The sequence below is a fragment of the Nymphaea colorata genome, chromosome 8 (genome assembly GCF_008831285.2).
Source record: "Nymphaea colorata isolate Beijing-Zhang1983 chromosome 8, ASM883128v2, whole genome shotgun sequence".
NCBI lineage: Eukaryota > Viridiplantae > Streptophyta > Magnoliopsida > Nymphaeales > Nymphaeaceae > Nymphaea > Nymphaea colorata.
In genome coordinates this window covers 3065385-3085286 of record NC_045145.1, presented here as the reverse complement: position 1 = coordinate 3085286, position 19902 = coordinate 3065385, and the positions used below count along the sequence as shown (strand labels likewise).

At 37.8% G+C, this 19902-nt stretch overlaps 2 protein-coding genes across 3 annotated transcripts; one reads left to right on the top strand and one right to left on the bottom strand.

The window, feature by feature from the left end:
• Positions 1–643: 643 nt before the first annotated feature.
• On the top strand, positions 644–11039 carry LOC116258680 (probable protein S-acyltransferase 22). Of its 2 annotated transcripts, XM_031635980.2 has the most exons (11): positions 644–1014; positions 1175–1288; positions 4600–4782; positions 4814–4899; positions 4932–5013; positions 6550–6618; positions 6694–6765; positions 7103–7231; positions 7310–7390; positions 8391–8573; positions 9876–11039. In XM_031635980.2, the coding sequence occupies exons 1-11, from the start codon at positions 973–975 to the stop codon at positions 10713–10715; spliced, it is 1881 nt and encodes a 626-aa protein (XP_031491840.1). In that variant the 5' UTR covers positions 644–972; the 3' UTR covers positions 10716–11039. The 2 variants fall into 2 exon arrangements, with proteins under 2 accessions (XP_031491840.1, XP_031491839.1); XM_031635979.2 differs by having other exon boundaries at positions 648–1014; positions 4600–5013.
• Positions 11040–11199: 160 nt separating this feature from the next.
• LOC116258681 (uncharacterized) lies at positions 11200–12820 on the bottom strand. The gene has a single exon (XM_031635981.2). It carries the CDS (start codon positions 12580–12582, stop codon positions 11638–11640), a length of 945 nt encoding a protein of 314 aa, XP_031491841.1. The 5' UTR covers positions 12583–12820; the 3' UTR covers positions 11200–11637.
• Between the last annotated feature and the right edge of the window lie 7082 nt (positions 12821–19902).

Below are 19902 nucleotides of genomic sequence, written 5' to 3'. Positions count from 1 at the left end.
GAAAGGCTCAACTTCGAACAATTCCGGGGTCTGTGACTCTGGACTTTGGAGTGAATCGGAACGTACCGGCAATCAGCTAATATACAAAAAATAATTCAAAACAATAAATTTCAAAAATATCTACAAATAAACATAATTTATGACATGGTGCATCCTTCTTTCAGCAGATGAATCGAATTCACTTGCCATTGATTCAATATGAATCTAAATCCCAGCAAATTTTTACAACACTGCTTACAGAACTCGATTTCTTTTGTGGGGAGCGGGGGACAAATTCATGAAAACAGAGGAAACTGTATTAAAACCAGTTCCTTTGGCGTAAAAAAAAAACAGAGGAAACTGTACTAAAACCAGCCCGACATCTTTGTTTTCCTGATATTTAGGAGCTATTGCTGAACAAATTGTTGGTATTCCTAAAGATCGAGGCTGCACTTCTTAAACCTTCTGGTCAGCAAATTCGGTTAGTTCTTTTTTACTTTCAATGGGCAAACTCGGGTTAGACAGATCATGCTCAGTTCAAGACTAAAGAGCATCACCGAACATTGAAAATCTTCTTGTCCCTCGACTGTTTTATTTTTATCAGTTAATGGTTTGCTCCTCCCTGAAGTAAGTTAAAGGACTCCAAATCCGAAGCTCCACAGTAACCTTTAGCTAGCTGCCTCTGTCCACATCTTTCTCTCTCCATCATTATTTTTTTGTTTTCTTTAAGCTGTCGTGCGACTTCCGATATTGGAGGCAGTAAAACGCTTCCCCCTTTCTCGTTCGCTTGTGTGTATTGAGCCCTCAGTGGTTGCTCACCACTCTTTGCTCCTTCTCGACTGCCCCTTTCTCTTGCGCGGCAGTCAATCAAGCAACCAGGGATAGGACAATGCTCGCATCCTCTTGTTGAGCTGGGCCACTGACGCTTCTCCTTCCTCTTCTTCCTCATTTTGCCTTTTTCACCTTTCCCCACATTCAGATTTTTGAGGAGAGATGAGGAGGCATGGATGGCAGCTGCCTTATCACCCTCTTCAGGTAAAGCCACCAACATCAAGGTGCCGGAAATGAGAGAAAAGAAGAGGAACAGGGAACAAGACAGAAAGGAAAACCATTGTTCCCTTTTCTCTTGCAATGTCTTTTGTTTAACCATTGTGTTGTGTTCTTTTGTCGATTGATGCACTGTTGTGGACTATAGGTGGTCGCTGTTGCTGTTTTCCTGGCTTTGGCGTTTGCGTTCTATGTCTTCTTTTTGCCGTTTGTTGGTGGGAAGACGTTTCAATACGTCGTGATGAGCCTCTACACCCCTTTGGTATCATTATTTCTTGCCTCCTCCATCTTCTCTTCTCCTCTATCTGATTCTTTGGAGGATGCCATTTACTCTCTCTCCCCCCCTCTCTATCCATTATTTAGATCTGCTCTTCTCGTTCATCTTTTTGTTGGCATCTTGACTGTTGTGGTAGTTTCTTCATATATACGCAGTGTGTTCGGCCACTCTGTATTTTGATGGTGTGTTGATTCGACATTGTTAGCTCTGAATTGAATTTTCTAACTGGAGAACCTCGATCTTGTCATTTTCCCTCTTCTATACCACCGGAAATTGTTTATTGTTTCTTATTCTAGATTGGAGATCCGGTTGAGATTGAAGAAATTTATGCTGTCACTGACTGATGCTAGCTTGATGGGCTTGTTAACTTCTAACGCTGTTTGGCGTTCTTCATTTTTTTTGGGTTTGGGCTTTCTAGCCGATAGTGTCTGTTGCCTTCTAAGGCAATGCGACTGGTTGTGAAGTTACAAATACATGTCGGATGACCTTTTAGTTGAGGTCGAGATAAGGCTTGTGTCCGTATGCTGAAGCTTCCATTTGGTAAATGAAGTAATGAAGTTTCCTTGTGCTGCCTCCATATTAGTTAACTCCTCCTCCCTGTTTTTGCCTCCCCTCCTTCAGTTCTTTTATTAGCATGTTGCCGAAAGGTAGCAGGTTGTGACATGCTGTCATGCATGGGAGGATGGTGCTAGTTTTTTTTTTTTGTTTTCCAGCTGTTTCACCTAAACTCATCTTGGAATTGCTCCCTAGCAAGTCTTCAATTTAGAACGATGTCATTTATGTCAACTGGATAACATTCAGTTTTGATGGATTTATTCCTTGTTAACAAATAATTTATGACATGAACAATACACAAACTGGAATAATGGTCATATCAGGAGCAGCAACAATTTTGTAGTTTTTGTTGTCATTCATAAAAAAATATAAATGTTTATGTTTTGGTCAAAAGTGAATATACCTGCTTTCTTACGGTTGATCGTGAAGCTTTGTCAATTTACTTTAGTAATGCTCTCAGTCAGAAGATGAGGAACGTACCAAGTTTTTTGGACATGTTGGACCTTCCAACTTAGGGGACGACATGTTTACATGTCTGTTTCGATGTCCCTGCACTGTAGATCCCTCGAATGGTATCCCATCTAATTTTGATCTGCAATTCTATTAATTCCTGATCCCTCATATACTTTATGCTACTAATAAATATGCCATAGGCTGTATATCTTAGTGAATGATTAACTGCTGATTTCATTTAACAGAGTGGATTCTTTCTTCTTCTTTTTTCCTTTTTTTTTTTGTGTGTGTGTGTGGGGGGGTGGGGGGGGGGTGTGTATAATGAAATCAAAGTACTTGTCTCTTCAAAGGAGAAGTACTGTAGAAAAAGTACTGTACCTTTTCTACAACACAATACGATGAGCATGGCTGTATGTGCGTTGAGCTTTTAGTGAAGTCATAAGTTCTGTATCTGTGATGAAACTTATACATGGACATATGTAGTTTCACCCTTAAAAATTGGTTTTGGGGTACCATCCAAATGCCCCCTAAACACATTTCATCAATAACATTTCATTCAATTTCCAAAGTCAGGCTTACAGTCGCAGTGACCGAGAATCCTTATTTAAAAACAAGTGTTTGCAATCCAGTAAGCTCAGTCACACCACAGCCCCTGGGTACTTTGGGGACATTTATATGAAGGAAGAGACTTGCCATAGAGATTTTCACTCATAAATTTCAAAGATGTACAGTGATGCCAAATATACAGGTCATTTTACTGTCATAGTTCAAAAAGAACTTCTGTGTCCAATCTGTGCCATGTCTGACACCCATGTCCTGAAATGTCAGGCTGCATGCTTGAACTGCATATGTCCATGTATAAGTTTCATCACAGATACAGAACTTATGACTTCACTAAAAGCTCAACGCACATACAGCCATGCTCATCGTATTGTGTTGTAGAAAAGGTACAGTACTTCTCCTTTGATGAAATGAATTTTGCCAGAAGAACATCCAAATTCTTCTGCCAAAATTCATTTTTGGTAAAACCTGTTTTTCAGAAAGAAGTGAATTACCTGGCACCTTCCAGGTTATTCAAAAAAATGTGTTTCCATCCAAACATGTAATCCAATTTTTCCAAACTGATTAAAAAACCAATTTTTTGGAGAACTGGTTTTCATAAAACAAATTCTTTTGAGTATGCTATCCAAACGCTGCCTTAGACTTTAGAGTAAAAATGCAGAAAGCTAATGACGTCATTAAAGAAATGGATGAATTGTCGACATAAATCAATAATGTCCAAACAGGTGTATCTGTAATTGTATGTTTTTAATGGATTGCTCTGTAGCATCTCTATTCCTTGAACATGATGGCTGTACCTGAACATGAAATGCTGTACCCACCTGTAGTTACCAGATTATCTTGTACTTCCATCGTTTTTCTCCAAGGGACATGCATAATTTGGATGCATAACATTTCATGGATTAGAAAAAAACAAAATGAAGGAAGAGAAAAGTAGAAAGGCATCTTCTGTAGGGGTAGTTTTCTCCATATATGAGATGCATATGATCAAGTAAAACTAGTTAAGCCCATAGTCATAATGGTCTTTGTGAATATATATGTTTCTAATAATTTGGGGGATAAATGTTGTAAGAAGGAAACATTAAAAGGAAGAAAAAGCAAAATTAAGTTGAAAAAATAACATGAAGAAAGAACAGAAGCTTGTTAAATATATTGAAAAGGAAACTAAATTACCTTTAATATCCTTACTTGAAAAACTTTATATTTTTTTTTTCTTGACACCATCACTATCTGCAATTGTACATTGTAGACCTCATCTCGTATGTATCTTTTGTTGATTTCTTGTGTAAAGAATCCACAAAACTGATCTTTGGTATGTGACCAAGGGAAAGGAAGACATGTTTTATGAATCTAGTTGACTTTCAATGCTGGTATACCATATTGCTTTGCTGCTGTGTTTGTAACTACCTATGTTTTTTGCTATTCTTCTTAATTTATGCCATGGTTTTACATAAAGAAATTTCTTTCCCTTTCTGAATAAAAGAAATTTGAAATCCTATGGTCTTGTCTCTTGATAGTGCCAGAACTGATACATTGGCAATGTATATTTCCATATTCCATCAATAGATATCTTCTTTGTTTCCATAACCTACCTTCTCCATCAATTTGTAAAACAAATTTATAGAGCTTTTTATGAGGTCATTGAAAATATTTATTTGGTTTTTACTTCATATATTTTGGTAAAGAGTCGTAACTAATGAACTATTGATTGCTGGTGTGCTCTGCAGGTTATGTGTGTCTTTTCTCTATACATTTGGTGTGCTGCAACAGACCCTGCAGATCCTGGTGTATTCAGGTCTAAGAAGTATCTGAAAGTTTACAATGGTAAACAACGGTCTAGGCCCAAAGAAGCCATTCCCACTGTTAGATCTTCTTCATCAAAGAATGATGCAAATGCTGTTGCTGGTAAAGTTGATGATGACGTATACAATGAAGCTACAGACACTGATAAAACAGAGAACCATTCCTATAGTGGGACAAAGAAAAATAATATTTTCCTTCATATTCTGTGCATGTGCTTCGGTTTGTTGGCCTGGTTTCCAATGGTTTTGGCTAGAACCTTCCATTGTTCTCATGAACAGTCCTCAGAACCCCAAACAAGTGAAGATGGCATGTTTTACTGCAGCTTGTGCAAAGTAGAGGTATGTCGATGTTTTGCATGAATAGGTATAATTTCTTTCTCACTGCAAGTGATAAGTTGGTCCTGCTTTGCACTGTTACAAACGTGGAAGCATTTGTTTGAAGACTATAGATCCTGTCCATAGAGTCTTATTGGTCAAACATATGTTACCAGTAAAGGAAAAGGATAGAGCAAGTGATATGGAATGGAGGAGGGGAATCAAACGCCTTAAAAAATACTACATTAGCACAGGTCCATGGGATTCTCGGAATGAGATGAAATCGGAAGCAAACTATATGGGAGTAAGCTTGTTTTCTGGTAAGTATGGGTGGGAGGACCTTTAGGAGGAAACTGAGGTGCAAATATGCATTCACTGCTCCCATAGAATGTATGAATGAGGCTAATAATTTCATTCTTAAGAATAGAGGCCCCCCATCATCAGTGATATGAGACACAAAGAATGTAGGAAATTCAAGTTGGAATACATGCTTTGTTTATTTGAGATGCCAATTTGATTTCAATAGTAAAGAATAAAGAGACACTTATGTTGAGACTCATACTGAAAAAGAGAGCTTCACCATGATAATGTTTTTCAAAAGTTTATACTACTTTATAGTTTATTCATATGCATTGGTTTTTTGAGAAAACCAATAACTATTGGGCCAAAGCTGGTCGGTTTTTTGGTCAAATAAGCTTTCTAGTTTTGAGTTAGGTTTAACTACCTTAGCAAATATGTAAAGTTGCCTGACAAATAATTCCCACTTTTACTCGATTCTTTTCTCTTCTGGATATCCCCATGGTTTGGATGTACGAATGCTCTCTCTCTGTGTGGCGTGATGAGAGCATTACAATAAATTCGAGAGAACTTGAAATATGTCATTAACTTCTGTATTACTGTGTAATTTTGATAGATCCCCAAATGCAAAGCAAATACATAGAGAAATGCTGTTATTCCAATTGTTGATTAGCATTATGGATTCTTATATAGGTGGGAAAATATGGTAGAGGATGAAGGGTACAAGGTCTATCTCCAAACACCTTCCAAATTGAATGTCTGATAGAAAACATGAAACTGTTCTGGAGAGGTATGGCACTATGATAAATACCAACATATTTCAGGTTTTGTCTCTCTTTACCTATTAAAAAGATTGACAATCCAGTCGCTTCAAGTTTGGACTTTGTGCAAGTGGAAGAAAAAGTTTTTTGAGGATCCTAGGAAATATCCAACCATCAGGTCTGGGAAGAAACTATTTGGTAATATTATACACTGAGATTTGTCAAGTTGTTGCTAGAATCAAATAATGTCCAGGGTCATGCACATTTCCTTCCATAAAATCTATCTGTCTGTCTCTAATGTATTACTAAGTACATTCAATTAAATTAGTGGCCGTTGGTTGATTAACGCTTGCAATGCTATACATTTCTTTGGTGATACATGAATCCAATCTACGAAGCTTGTGCATTTTTCTGTCTGAATGTCATTGAAGTGCACCACAGGTGCAAATTTTAATTATTTATGGTTGCATTGGTAGTGAATTTTCTAATAATCTTAATGCAGGTTTTCAAATGCAGCAAGCACTGTAGAGTCTGTGACAAGTGTGTTGATGGTTTTGATCATCACTGCCGGGTATCAAACATTTAATACTATTGTTTCGAGTGCACTGCCCTGAGTATCTAATACTGTTGTTATTTTTTGTGGCAGTGGCTTAACAACTGTATAGGCAAAAAAAACTATCGCTGGTTTTTCACCATGATGATGTCCGCTCTTCTATTGGTAACCCTACAAATTTCTCTGTTTCTTAGAATGCTAGGGTCAGTTGCCATAAAAGCTGATACCAGATAGCTCTGGTACCTGCACATTGGCCATGGTCTATGCTTGTTCTATCAGCTGTTGCTGTTTTCCTTGTGAATTCCTTTATTTATTCTCTTTTGAGTATTTACTGTTTCTTGGGTAACCAACTATATCTAACAGTAAAGCAAATTGTCTAATCTTCTAGTTTGAAGATGATAGGTGCATCCGGTCCAGCACTAGAATATACTTCAGGAAGCTTTTGATCCTTTGGTTCCTTTCCTGCTTGTTAACATTTTTACCCTTGTAATTGACCTTGCAGCTTATTCTACAATGGTCGATAGGAATCCTTGTTCTGATTTGCTGCTTTATCGAACGAAAAAGATTCAAAGTGGAGATTGTTGGAAAACTGGGGAGCAGTTTTTCTTTGATTCCTTTTGTTGTTGTAGTGGTAAGTCTTCTTTTCCTTGCTGTTTGTTATGCATCATATGAGGTAACATTTGTCATGAGAATGTGTCTTTTCTTGCAGGCCTCTTGCACCCTTCTGGCCATACTGGCTACTTTACCACTTGCTCAACTTTTTTGCTTTCATGTGCTACTTATTAAAAAGGTCTGTGCTTCTTATCATCATGGTCATGTGTGGCTGCTTATATCCTCTTATTCTTAGCAACACAATTGATCTGTGACTAGTGGTGAAAATAGTTTGATGTGTCATACTTGATAGGATAGTCATTCCTTTCATTTTTATTTAATTTATTGTTCTGCGTGCTGGTGATTTACTTGTGCTTGCTTGACTCTATGGTATGGGAGACCTGACAGCATTTCCGGTTCCAAAATATCATGTATTCTTTAGTGTAAAGCCATGGTCATGAACATGTTTGCTTTTTTGAATCCATGTGCTTGTAAAACCTTTTTCAAAAGTGGAAGAAGCTTTATGTGATAAATTGGGAAAAAAAAAAGAATTGGCTTGAGAAAATGCAGCCATCAAAATATTTTTTTGGAATTTATACTGTATTTTCCTTTAAGGTTCACAAGTATAAGATCATTTCTTCCACTTTTCCATTCTCTGCTGAGCCTGCTGTGCATTTACAAAAAATTCATATTATTGAGTCAATATATGTTTTGATTCAAACCATGAAAGGAAAATACAAAGCTTTAATTGGGTGAAAAATCTGCTAAACCCTGAAAAGACGCCATCAACTTATCTGTTTCTCAGAATTTCTCTTAATATTTTAGTTATTACATTTAGTTGCCTGTTTTTATCTAACCAACTCATACTAATGTTGTTTATTTGGGTGAGGTTTTTCTTGTGCTATTTTCTATGTTTTTCATTTCTCTTTTTTTTTTTGAACTCGAGTGTTTTTTATTTTTTTCCAACAAACATTTGCCAAGGCTTGTCGGTTAAGGTCGAATGCCATAAAATTTCCTTGGTAAGAATTCTCAAGGAAAATAATTACATCATTGCTGTAGCACAATTTAGTGCCGTTGAACACATCTAAACCTATATGCACATGTAAATTGGCCTAGATGTCATGGAGTGTGCACATACCCATGCTTTCTTTTTTGTTTACAGAAAATTTATATTTGTGCTATTCTATGAAATTTGACAGGGAATCAGCACCTATGATTACATCATAGCCTTGAGAGAGCAGGAACAACTAGGGGTGGGAGATCAACAGAGTCCAGAGATGTCTCCAGTCAGTTCATTTACAGGATTGAGCAGTGCTAGCTCATTTAATGCTTTTCACCATGCTGCTTGGTGTACTCCACCGCCACTATTTCTTGAGGATCAGGTACTAGTACTGTCACTTTTGTCGGTTGGTCCCCAAAGTTTCAGAAGTATCTCTTGCTACTTGATCTGTATCTACAGAGCTATATAAAAAATTTGTAATGTAAAAGTGTTTGGAGAGAACAATTTCCATCTACAAAGATATCCATGTAGGCAGTGTTCTTTTGCAATGTGGATGGCTATGAGAATCTGATATGTGTGCCTTCAAGGTATTAAAAAAAAAAAAAGGTCTTAATCTGACTTTTTTTAACTTAAAGATGACAAAAAGTAGCATTCTAGCTGCCAGTCTGACAGGCGCTAGTTAGCTGCTTCCTAATTGATTATTGGACTGTGAAAGATTACAAGGGAACCAATTTTTTTCCCTCCCTTTGGTATTAAAATAAGGACTTCTTATCTCTGAGGGCTCTACCTGCTGGATGGTGTGGTTTGAAAGTGAGAAGCAAGGATCATGAGATTCATGACTATTAAACAGCATTTGGACTGCTGGTGGGAATTGGTAATGTGGCTTGTAGTGTTCCATGGTTAAAGTAACGGGACCCTGGTAGAAAGCAGGGGCTGTGGGATTTGACTGGTACTAAATCAGATCTGAACTTATTGTGCCACTTGAATTCTGCTTCCCCTCTAGTTAAACAAATAGGAGAGAGAAAAAAAAATAAAGTTGTTTTTAGTCTCTCTAGAGTATGTGGAATTTCTTCAAATATCTTTTTGCCGGTGAGGTACAGCGACACAAGTAAGCCCATATATCAACAATGAAACATAGCAACATTGTCTGACTCATGAGTACCCATTATCACAACTTGTCTTATTGAGCCTATCACATCCGAGTCGGCAATGGTTGGTCATTGCCTAATGGGAAAGGAGTTCTGGACTAATTTTTTAGCATGTTTGCTATGACTATAATATCTGTCAGATCAATCTAGAATACAGTAAATTAAATTGTTTTTTTTTTGTACTTGGGAGAGTCTCGGTGAAATAAATCAAAAGTGGTAAAACATGCATGGCTGGTTTCTTTTGATAGTTTATTGTCAGCGTAATTCCCTCACCTGGTCATCTGGTTGTATTTCACTTTTGGAGAACTTGGACAATAACTTCTGGCCTACATGAAATAATTTTGATGAAGCTTCTGTAATTTCAGTTGGAAATTGGTATCTATGGATGTTCAGGTTATCTTAAAGAACAAAGCTTTATATTTAGTTGGTTATTCGTACTGAAATCTGTAAATTTCTCATGCTGATTTGTAAGTTGATATTATTAAATTGATGTCAGAAATATGATAGATGGCTGACTGGTTTATTGATTTTTCCAGTTTGATGTGGTTCCAACTGATGCTGGTATGTCATCTTCAAGCAAAAAGGTGCCTTATGATGATTCATCTAAGAAGCGTCAAAATAAATATGTAAAGATCAGTCCTTGGACTCTAGCACGCCTAAATGCTGAAGAGGTTTCCCAGGCAGCTGCTCAGGCAAGAAAGAAGTCTAAGATTCTGCAGCCTGTCATGAGAAAGCAGGTGCAAACAGGATTGGAAACTGATAGCAGCCTTGGCAGTTGTAGTGATCGTACATCTTTCAGGCTTGAGAACCACAGACATAATAATATGCCAGTCAGGCTTCCAGTTGAACCTGTTGCAAATTTGTCATCCAAAGCATCTGATTATAGCCTTCTGGGTGTGAGCAATGACAATGACTCCGTTGCAGAAACTTCAACGAGCCTTGCCCCACTCCAATTAGAAGCAAGGAGTGCTTTTCATACAAGCCGAGCAATGTCATCTGCTCGTATGGTGGCTTCTTCCCCTGACAGTAGTTTGGACTCACCTGATCTCCATCCATTTCGGATGTCATCATCTGGTATGGAAGATTTACAAGGGATTTCTTCTGTGGCCAAAGCTGACCCACAAAAAGGTGTCCAGCTTTCAAGATCAGTAAGCGATGGATATGAACCATCTGGAGGGGAAGATAGCGACCAGGTTCTGCCAAGGGCATTGCACAGGTCATCAAATTGGACTAGCTTCTTACATGGATCTGGTCATATTAATCCAGGGACTGCAGCACTGCAGGAACTGAATCCAGATGAAAGGTTTTCTAGATCCAAGCCATTGTCATCATCCTTCGGCATAGACATGAAAAGATCAGCTTCACGGGAGTTGTAGCTGGAGCTTCATGTATTGTGGACTCTCCGGTTTGGAAGGGATGATATCCTCCGATAACCCACAAAAGGGCATTAATCTGATTTGTTGAATACTGACCTTGCTGCTGAAGGTTCATGAGGGGATGAAGTCAATACACCACGGATGGGTAGATGAAAGAAGTCTGAATTTTGAGTTGCTAAGTGTTTGTACTTCACAAATTCTCAACGTCATTTTGCTGGTAGAAAATGTGAAAATGATAACGTGTGAGGGGTAGGCAATGTACTCTTTTGCATTTTGAATTGCTATTGTATATATTACTGCACCGTAATCTGTATGTTTCGTTAAGTGGGTATCTGTTTATTTTTCCTGTCAAACTGGCATTAATTTGCTCACACGAACTTAGTTGGGAGAAATTTTCCCAGTGCATGTATTGGCAACTCTTTTCCAGAATTTTTGTTGGGTGTCCTGGAGACAAACAAATTGCTGAGGAATTTCAACCTTAAGAACAGTTTCAAATGGACCGTGTTTTGGCATTATAATACTATTAGCTGTACATGGTATTCTTTTAGTTGCGAATTCGTTTCTCTACCTAAGATGAAAGGGTACAGGAGGAGGGCATACATCACGAGTGGTAAAAGAGCCACGCTGAACCAGCGTTTAGCTGGGGTATATAGGTTCAACCCTTTTATTCTCCCAAGAAGAAGGAAAAAAAAAAGAAACAAAAATAGTTCCTCTGTGTATCACAACTCTCCTTCCAGGCTTTGTAATCAGTCAACAAGCCTTTAGTATTTGCATCTGCAAGGGAAGAATTTGACAACTTGATGTCCGATAAGCCATGAATGGTATCCAACTCACTTCTATCATCAGCCTCATTCTTGAGTCAGAATGACTTGGAGCTACTGACATGTGGACAGAGTTTGTTGACCTCATTCGACTGCTCGATTCAAGGAACAGAAGTGGGTAGAAACAGCTCTGTGGTGGCATCTTCCTCTTCCATATATTTGCTTTCAGATAGATACAGAGATTTGCTGCAATTGTAAAAGATGCAACCCGCGATTGTGTCCAGAAGAATAACAGTTGAGTACATGTGAATGAGCAATGGGACCTCCCACACCACTGACAGAGGCAATTCATGGGAGACCTCGAGCATCCTCACCACTCTGTATTGGAAGAGGCTCTCTATGGCAGCCAGGCAAAGATTTACAGGCAACGCTAGGGATAGTGCAGTTGCCGCTCTGTTCTTGATAAGTATGCACGCTCTCAGAATGGCCACAATCCCGCTGCACTCCTCCATTCCCGAAACAATTGTCGCCAGATTGCAGATGATTATGGTGTTTGCAAGGAGAACCGAGTAGAAGGTTGAGCCTACGCAGGACAGAAATGTTGGATTTACAGGAGATGATACATCGAGAACGTCGAAGACATTGAAGACAAGGAAGAGGAAAGAAAAGGCTGTTGCATTTGCTGCAAAGATGAACACGACAGAAGTGAGATATGTGATCAAGAGCTTCTTCCAAATGGATGGGAGGGAACAGAATAGCCCAGAAGAGGATGCCTTTCCAGTTCGCAGAGCGTGGGAGATGACACAGGCCTTCGCCAGCAGGAGGAAGGACACGGTGAAGGGGAAGGAAGTGAGAAAGGAAGCAACCGTCTGAGAGAGTTTAAGATGAAGAAGGGAAGTCAATCTGGAATCGGGGAAGCCGCCGGCCTCGAGAAGGCTTTCAATTCGGGGTCTAAGGTTGGAAATCAAGTCCCATGAAGGGGAGGAGACCGAAAGGAGGATTGAGGCTGAAGCAGGGAAGAAGAGGAAGGCAGCTACTGTGGTGAAAAACTGGTAGTGCTGCAGGAACAGGTGAACTGATCTTCTGACGATGGTAGTGGTTTCCATAGATACCAATCAAAACTATCCCCCGTTTCCTCGGCAAAGATGATCGGCAGAGTCCCCAGATAAAGAGAAAGAGAAAAAGGGAGATGGTGATGGAAGAAGGGGGGAGAGTTTGGAGATTTTATGCCTCTTGAACGAAAACAGTCCTTTCGTGTTTGGTGACTTCGGGTGGCGTGGTTGGACGATGAGTAGGAAAACAACCACCAACTGCTATTGTTAAAACTTTGACACTCTGCTTGTGCATATATATGTATGTATATATATCTATATATATAACTTTCTACCACATTGCTTTTATACTTAGCAAGGAGTTCTCTCTGATGACTGACCTTCTTGCTTTGATGACCTTTGGTTGGTGACTGGTTCAGCATGTCTGTTGGCTTGGTTAAGCCGCGTTCAAATCTCTATTTCATGTTTGAACCTTTCATCGATCAAAGACCGGCGACTTGACCACTGACTAGACTTGTGTTGCCGACCTCTTTCAATCTCAAGGCCCTTCTCACATGAAATTATTTTTATATTGATACTTAGCAATCTTTCTCATTTACATGTTGATGTTTCTTAAAAATGTAAAATATTATGCCCGGCCTCTGCTTCATTGGGTTAATGATAATATCATGCTGTTGGTGATGATGGATTTTAAACCATTTCTGGTTGGGTCACACAATTGATGTGGCATCTTACTTCTCTTGTGTTGGGATGAGAAAGCTCGGTTTGGTTTGGTTGGGTTGGAATATGGCGTCGAGTAGGTTGAAAGGTCAATTTGTTTGGTAGCATAAAGCACGATTAGTTGCCAAAGGATGACTTGGTCAGGATGATGATGCTGATGGAAGCCTAGAAGTGATCCCACCAATTTGGATTGGATTTTGGACTTAGTAGTTCAGTGTTTTAATCATTCTTCTAACCTAGAAACTTTTGATTTCATCATCTTATGATGAATCAATCATATCGGTTATCATTTCTTGACTTGGTCCCAACATTTGAGATATTTATAGCTTTTTCTAGATTTTGGATTTAACTTGATTGACTGATAACTTTGATTTGGAAGATCTATATACTCGACAAAAAAGACAGGTTTAAGGCCTTCAAGTTCGAAAAGGGTAGGCTGATGCCTGCTAAATTCTTTGTAAGACTTGTTTGTGACTGCATGTAACTTGGTAGATAGTGTTCATTTTACATCAAATTGTTTTTTTTTTAATTTACATGTAAATTTTAGAAAATTTTACTTGTCCTATATAATAATTTTGAAAAATGATGTTTCGGCCCGTGTCAAAATTTAGAAACTTTAATTCGACCCTCCTCATGAAAATTTTCTGGCTTCGCCCATGCTGGTTTGTGCACCGGAAATAAAAAATTCTCAATTGTTTAATAAGTTGAGACATGTCATTCAACCAACTCGAGCACAAAGAGAAAGTCAAAGTCCAAAAACGTTGCTATAATAATTTGTTAGCTCAAGATCATGTTGTTATTCTAATGTGTCATGTTTGTCCCGTGAATTGAATGCATCGGATGCCCTTTACGTTTTCACCTTTGCAGTCCTAAATACGGTCACCCTTCATTCTAAGTCTACCAAGACCTCCATTAATTTCTCCCCGTTGCTGCGAAAAATTCAATGGATCTGATTTGCCTGATTAGCAACCCAAATCCGAATCCGGATCCGAATCCAGTCCTTAAGAAAAGAGGACCTGACTGCCAATCAGATCCAGATCGGGTATGCAGATTTTCATTCAGATTTAATTCCAAGTCCACATTTGTCTTAGTTAGTCGGAATCAGATCCAAGTTTATCACATCCGATCCATTGGATATGTTTTATGTCCGATTTGAATGTGAAACGAGTCCAATCCATTGCATCCTTTCACTGCCTGAGCTGATGACGTAGGGATTCAATAATTATCGAAAAATGGTCAACTTAATGATAAATGAGAGCAGGTAAAAATGGTAGTCTAAAAAAATCAACTGCAGTTACATAACAGTCGGAATAAATCGAGACGAGAGAAATCTAGAGAGAGAGAAAGATCTAGAGAGAGAGAAAAAGGGGGGATTTGGGTTCGGCTGTTACATGGGAGTTGCTACCTGACTTAGACGTTGCAACAAGAAGTCGGCCGGCCGTTATAATGGTAGCCTAGGAGAAGCTGGTTGCACCAAAACCACGCAGCCTTCGCCATTAAAGCTCTGGTTGAAGCTTTTGATGACCTCGTAAAGCAGCAGGTTGAAGATGACGACAGGTACAGGTAACGGACCTTCACTTGTAGCTCACGTTTCATGGCTACCATCGTTCATTTTATTTTGGTTCAAGCATGCCTGCTTCTTCTTGCATGCGCATGGGCATGTGTGTTTGCTTGTGAATGGCGTCTCAAACTGTTCGGTCTTAGGGGTCGTTTAGCATAAAGACACTCTTTGACTGTTTGATGAATCTGTCTTAAAAAAAATTATACTGATACTTTTATGAATTCTCTTAAAAATTACACCCATACTTAAAGAGTGTTCTTGCTGCCAAACAACTCTGGTGTTGGATTCAGCGCTCAACAAATTCTGCTCAATCAAAATCTCATGTCTTTGTTTTCTACAAGTTAATACGGATTCCATTAGCATAAAATCCAATGTTGACGGATCGATTACGTATTAAGCAGCATTTGATTGATCTGTCCAAGGTTATCGACAAACAAGATTTGTCTGTCATTTTTTCTCTTTTTGTCCAAGTCACTTACTTTTTTCTTTGTGAGTATCAGGAATATCCCCATTCATAGGTCCGAGATCCATATCTATGAATTGAAAGGTTCGAATGATCAATTCTACAATCAGTTGTTAGATTCAATAGGTGTTCAAATCATTCATTTGAATAAATTGGTGATCCGATTGGTTTTTCAAATCTAAGTCGGATATTGGGGCTCGGATTTTGATTTGATCAAGAAACTGCATATCGAATTCAAACCCAATAAGTAATTGGATCTGGTTCTTCACCATATCCAACTAAACGGATTCTGGGTACCTTTGGTATTCCATCCACATCTTACCTATCAACACTTGAGCAGCTTAGCTCACCTGCCAAATGACGTTTAATCCAAGACCTATAATTTGTATCGTTCATTTATGATGAACGATCACAATTATCGGCATTCAAATGCATATTTATTGGGTGACGCCAACCATTTGGTAGCAACTCACATTGAGAATGCCAGATATATCTTGAAATATGATTTTCAAAATGACCTCAGTAGGCCTGTGAATTATGCATAAGTGGGGCATTTAGCAACTCTGTTTATGGGCATTTAACTAATATGTTTAAGAGATCATCACTCAAAAATTGATAGGAGATTGATGGCAGCACATGTTCATTAAAAGTTTACCTACTTAACCTTGTATACAAGCAAGCGCGGTTGTCAACTACAGCGTCGCAATCCCATTATTTATAATCCAAAAGGATAGCATCCACAGAAATCGAATCGAACATGTGATACGGTTTTCCACGCCTCCCTACCAGACCAGCTACGCTATGCCCTTTTGGTACTTGCGAATTACTTAGATCAAAAGTATTCAATCATATGTTTAGTGATTTCAATGGATCATGATGATTTTTTAAGGTCTGATTTTAACTCATTGGATCCAAGATCCAAGGATCTGAAATCAGCCGTTGGTCTGAGCTCCGGGAGACAAATATAACCTAAAATAAGTCATATATTGCAAAAGGAAAAAGGATTAACATCCGATAGAAAAATCAAATTGAATTAGGGAAATGACATCTCATATTTGTAGAAAAATGATTTTTAGGGGTTTAGCACTTACGGGCTTGATACTTATCAATCTCTCTCTCTCTCTCTCTTTTATATATATATATATATATATATATATATATATATATATATATATAGAGAGAGAGAGAGAGAGAGAGCCGATAAAATGAGAATATATAACAAAATTTGGGGACAAGAGGTCCCCTAAATACAAAAACAATCCGCAAAGAACAAAATTACGCAAAAAACACAAGCAGGAGGAACAAATATACAATACAATGCACAGAAAAATAGGAGAGAAGAGGAAAGACGAAACGGCACAGTCACCCAACCGCAGTCAGGCGGCGGCGCTTCAACCGAATGGCGAACTGGATATCCCCTTGCACAAGACGAGCCACAGAATCTGGTGAAGAGAATGTGCCCCTGAAGACCCTGTTGTTGCGCTCCACCCAAATGCGCCACCAAGCTGAAATGAGCTACGGCCTCCAGACATGACCCCAGGAAGCAGTCAGGTGGGGGGAAGGACAAAAGAGGAAGAAAAGACGAATGGATGGTGGGTTTGAAAGATTACTAACAAGGAAAGGCCAAGTAGAAGCAAGGACACTAGAGAAAAAATGGCAAGAAGTAAAAAGGTGGACTCGAGACTCAGTCGCAACAAGATATAGGGGACACTGGTTAGCCAAACTGATGCCAAGGCGCTGTAGGTGATCAAAAGTGTTGATATGGCCAGTCAGAAGAAGCCAGACAAAAGCAATGGCTCGAAGAGATGGGCCAGGAGACCAAAGAGACCGGGGGGGAGTAACGCGACAGAAGGACCAAAGGAGGCCTGGTAGCAAGAAGAAAAAGTGAACTCACGGGTAGGTGAAAGAGGCCAGGATGGGGACGTGAACGATGAGAGGTCAGCAAGGCGAAAGAAAAGAGGAAGGACAGAAAGCATGTCGGACCAAAAGTAGAGGGGGAGATGTGAGATATAGAACTATGCCAGACGCTAGGGGAAGGCAGGTCGAGAGAGAGAGAGAGAGAAAGAGAGAGAGAGGGGGGAGGGAGAGAGAGAGGTAGCTACCAAACCCTTTGAAGTTGATCAAAATCATTTGAATAGTTGATTCCCAAGAGAATGAAGATTTCCACACATAGACCCGAAGTTGTTTTTTCTTCAAAAGTGAAAAATACCTTTCAAACTAAAGAAAAAAAAAGGAAAACAAATGAATTTCCTCCCTTTGTCTCTTTTGAAAGGTATTTTAGAATATTAAAGAAAGAACTTAATTTTTATATTTTCTACATATTTTTACCATCTCATTTTCTTGAAATATATGACTTAGATGATTCTCATCCAATTTTGTACAGCTGATATATATATATATATAGTCAACGTTCTACCGATTCAATTGGAATCCGTCGATTTAATCTGCTTTTGATAACACATGTATAAATATGGCAGATAAAAAAAAAGATTAAATGATCTTGCGGTTAGGGCTTGAAGTGGACATGGAAGATAAAATAGTTGAAGAACCATTAAAGAGTAGATTAGGAGGCACGCCATTGGCGTTCCTCATTAAAAATATTCCTAAGTTTTAATGCATGTTATCTACTCTACTAGCTGGCCCACATATTCTATTTTATGTCAATTTCCCAGTTTGGTTGTTATTCTTGTTCTTCCTTTAACGCAATGAAAGTGTTTCGAATGGGCATTATTCGATCCGGCTTGAAGTTAGAACCAGATCTATATCCCATTTCAGGTGTCACTCTAATTGGATCTTTTCGCGCTTTGAATCCCAACGAAAAATTTTATTTATACCGTAATTCAATCCACTTCGGTGGTGATCCAAAATCCAATAAGATCCAAATCCTTAAAGAAAATTATTACAAGTAGCTGAAGGAAATAACAAAAAAACCTTGCACATTATTTAATTTGGAGCATAAAGAAAGACAAGCCCTATTAAAGCCTCCAGAGTAGGGCCAAAACTAGAAATTTTTCATAGGAGAGTCGAATTAAAGTTTTTAAATTTTTTGATCTGAGCCAAAATATCATTTTTCAAAATTTTTATATATTTTTCAAAATTTTTATATAGTACAAGTGAAATTTTTTAAAATTTTATATGTAATTAATTTTTTTTTTGAGGTGGGGCCATGGCCCTACCCTGGTTTTGCTTATGCTCAAAAAGAGTCACATAGTTGGTTGGATTGAAAAGCCAATGAAAGTTTGCCGTCATATCGATTCATATAGAGGTTAGATATGTAAAAGGTGGATACGTTACTCTCGGACCTATTGTTCTTCATCCAGGTTTCAAAGCAGTCTTGAAACCCTAAAAAGACAAAGAAGAAAGAAAAATAGAAAAATAGAAAACAGAAGTGGACATTTGATAAGCCTTCCATTTATCACAATCAAATCAAAATGCATTGACCTAATCCTCTTTTAATATCAATTCTCTCTCTTTCACTCCTTGTTCTTCAAGAAAGGAATTTGATTAGCTTTCCATCGTTGTCATCATCGTCGCTGTCGTAGTCGTCGTCGTCGTCATCAATATTTGATTTTGAAAACTTCAGGATCAAATTAATAAGAATTCAAGAAAAGAATGAAGCTGACGAGTCATATATATATATATATATATATATATATATATATATATATATATATATATATATATAAGGTGCCTCTCATCTCACTCTTCAATGTTGTCAAAATCGACAGCTGATTTGAATTCAATTACTTGCAGATTGATTCCAAAAGTTGACTTTGTACACTGTTTGTTTTTATATTAGGTTTATTATTCTAAATGTTAATGATTTTTTGTTACTTAAAAAATAATATAGTATTGTTGTTTGTTCAATTGATCATTGATTCAGCAAATAACTGTAAAATAAATTTTAATAATTAAGCTTTAAAATAAGTCAAAATGACAAATCGATGCTTATACATACCAACCAAACATCTGGCTAAGGATTCCAAGACGATGCAAAATCATGCTGATAAGGCTGATGAAACACTTTTACAAGAGTTTATCTAATAAAAGGACCAAATAACAGATAAATATACTAAAAGGGCATTAATAATAATAATAATATTATTATTATTATATTCTCAGAACACTTACTCTTAGAACATATATTCCAAGAATATTACTTTTATTTTAAAATGAATGTTGTTCATAGATGCAAAAATTAACATCCAATTAAGGGTCTTCACATTTAAGAAATTACATCCAAAGAGACTTATATTTGGATTTGATTTTTAAATAAATATTCAATAACATTTGGATTCACATTGAACATTACTTTTAAATACATATGTTTTATGTTCATACATTTTGAAAGTCGGGCTCTTAGTTCCTACCATAATTTGGTTTAGATTTAGTTGGTATTTAAAAATTGGATTCCTATTACCATGTGTATTTAAAAGTCGGATAATTTATTTTCGATTCGGTAGTGTATTTAAAAGTCGCATTAATACTGAGTTAAAAGTCGGATTTCAAATTGTAAATTTAAAATTCAAATTTGGAATAGACTTTTTCTCATTCGTATTTCAACTTAAATATGTGAAGATATAATGGATCAAATATAATAAAGTGTACTTGAATCCGAATCATTAACATG

Coding starts and splice junctions, on each gene's coding strand:
- LOC116258680 (XM_031635979.2), top strand. CDS start 973: ATGAGGAGGCATGGATGGCAGCTGCCTTATCACCCTCTTCAG. Junction 1,015..1,174: donor TGCCTTATCACCCTCTTCAG/GTAAAGCCACCA, acceptor TGTGGACTATAG/GTGGTCGCTGTTGCTGTTTT. Junction 5,014..6,549: donor GCAGCTTGTGCAAAGTAGAG/GTATGTCGATGT, acceptor ATCTTAATGCAG/GTTTTCAAATGCAGCAAGCA.
- LOC116258681 (XM_031635981.2), bottom strand. CDS start 12,582: ATGGAAACCACTACCATCGTCAGAAGATCAGTTCACCTGTTCCTGCAG.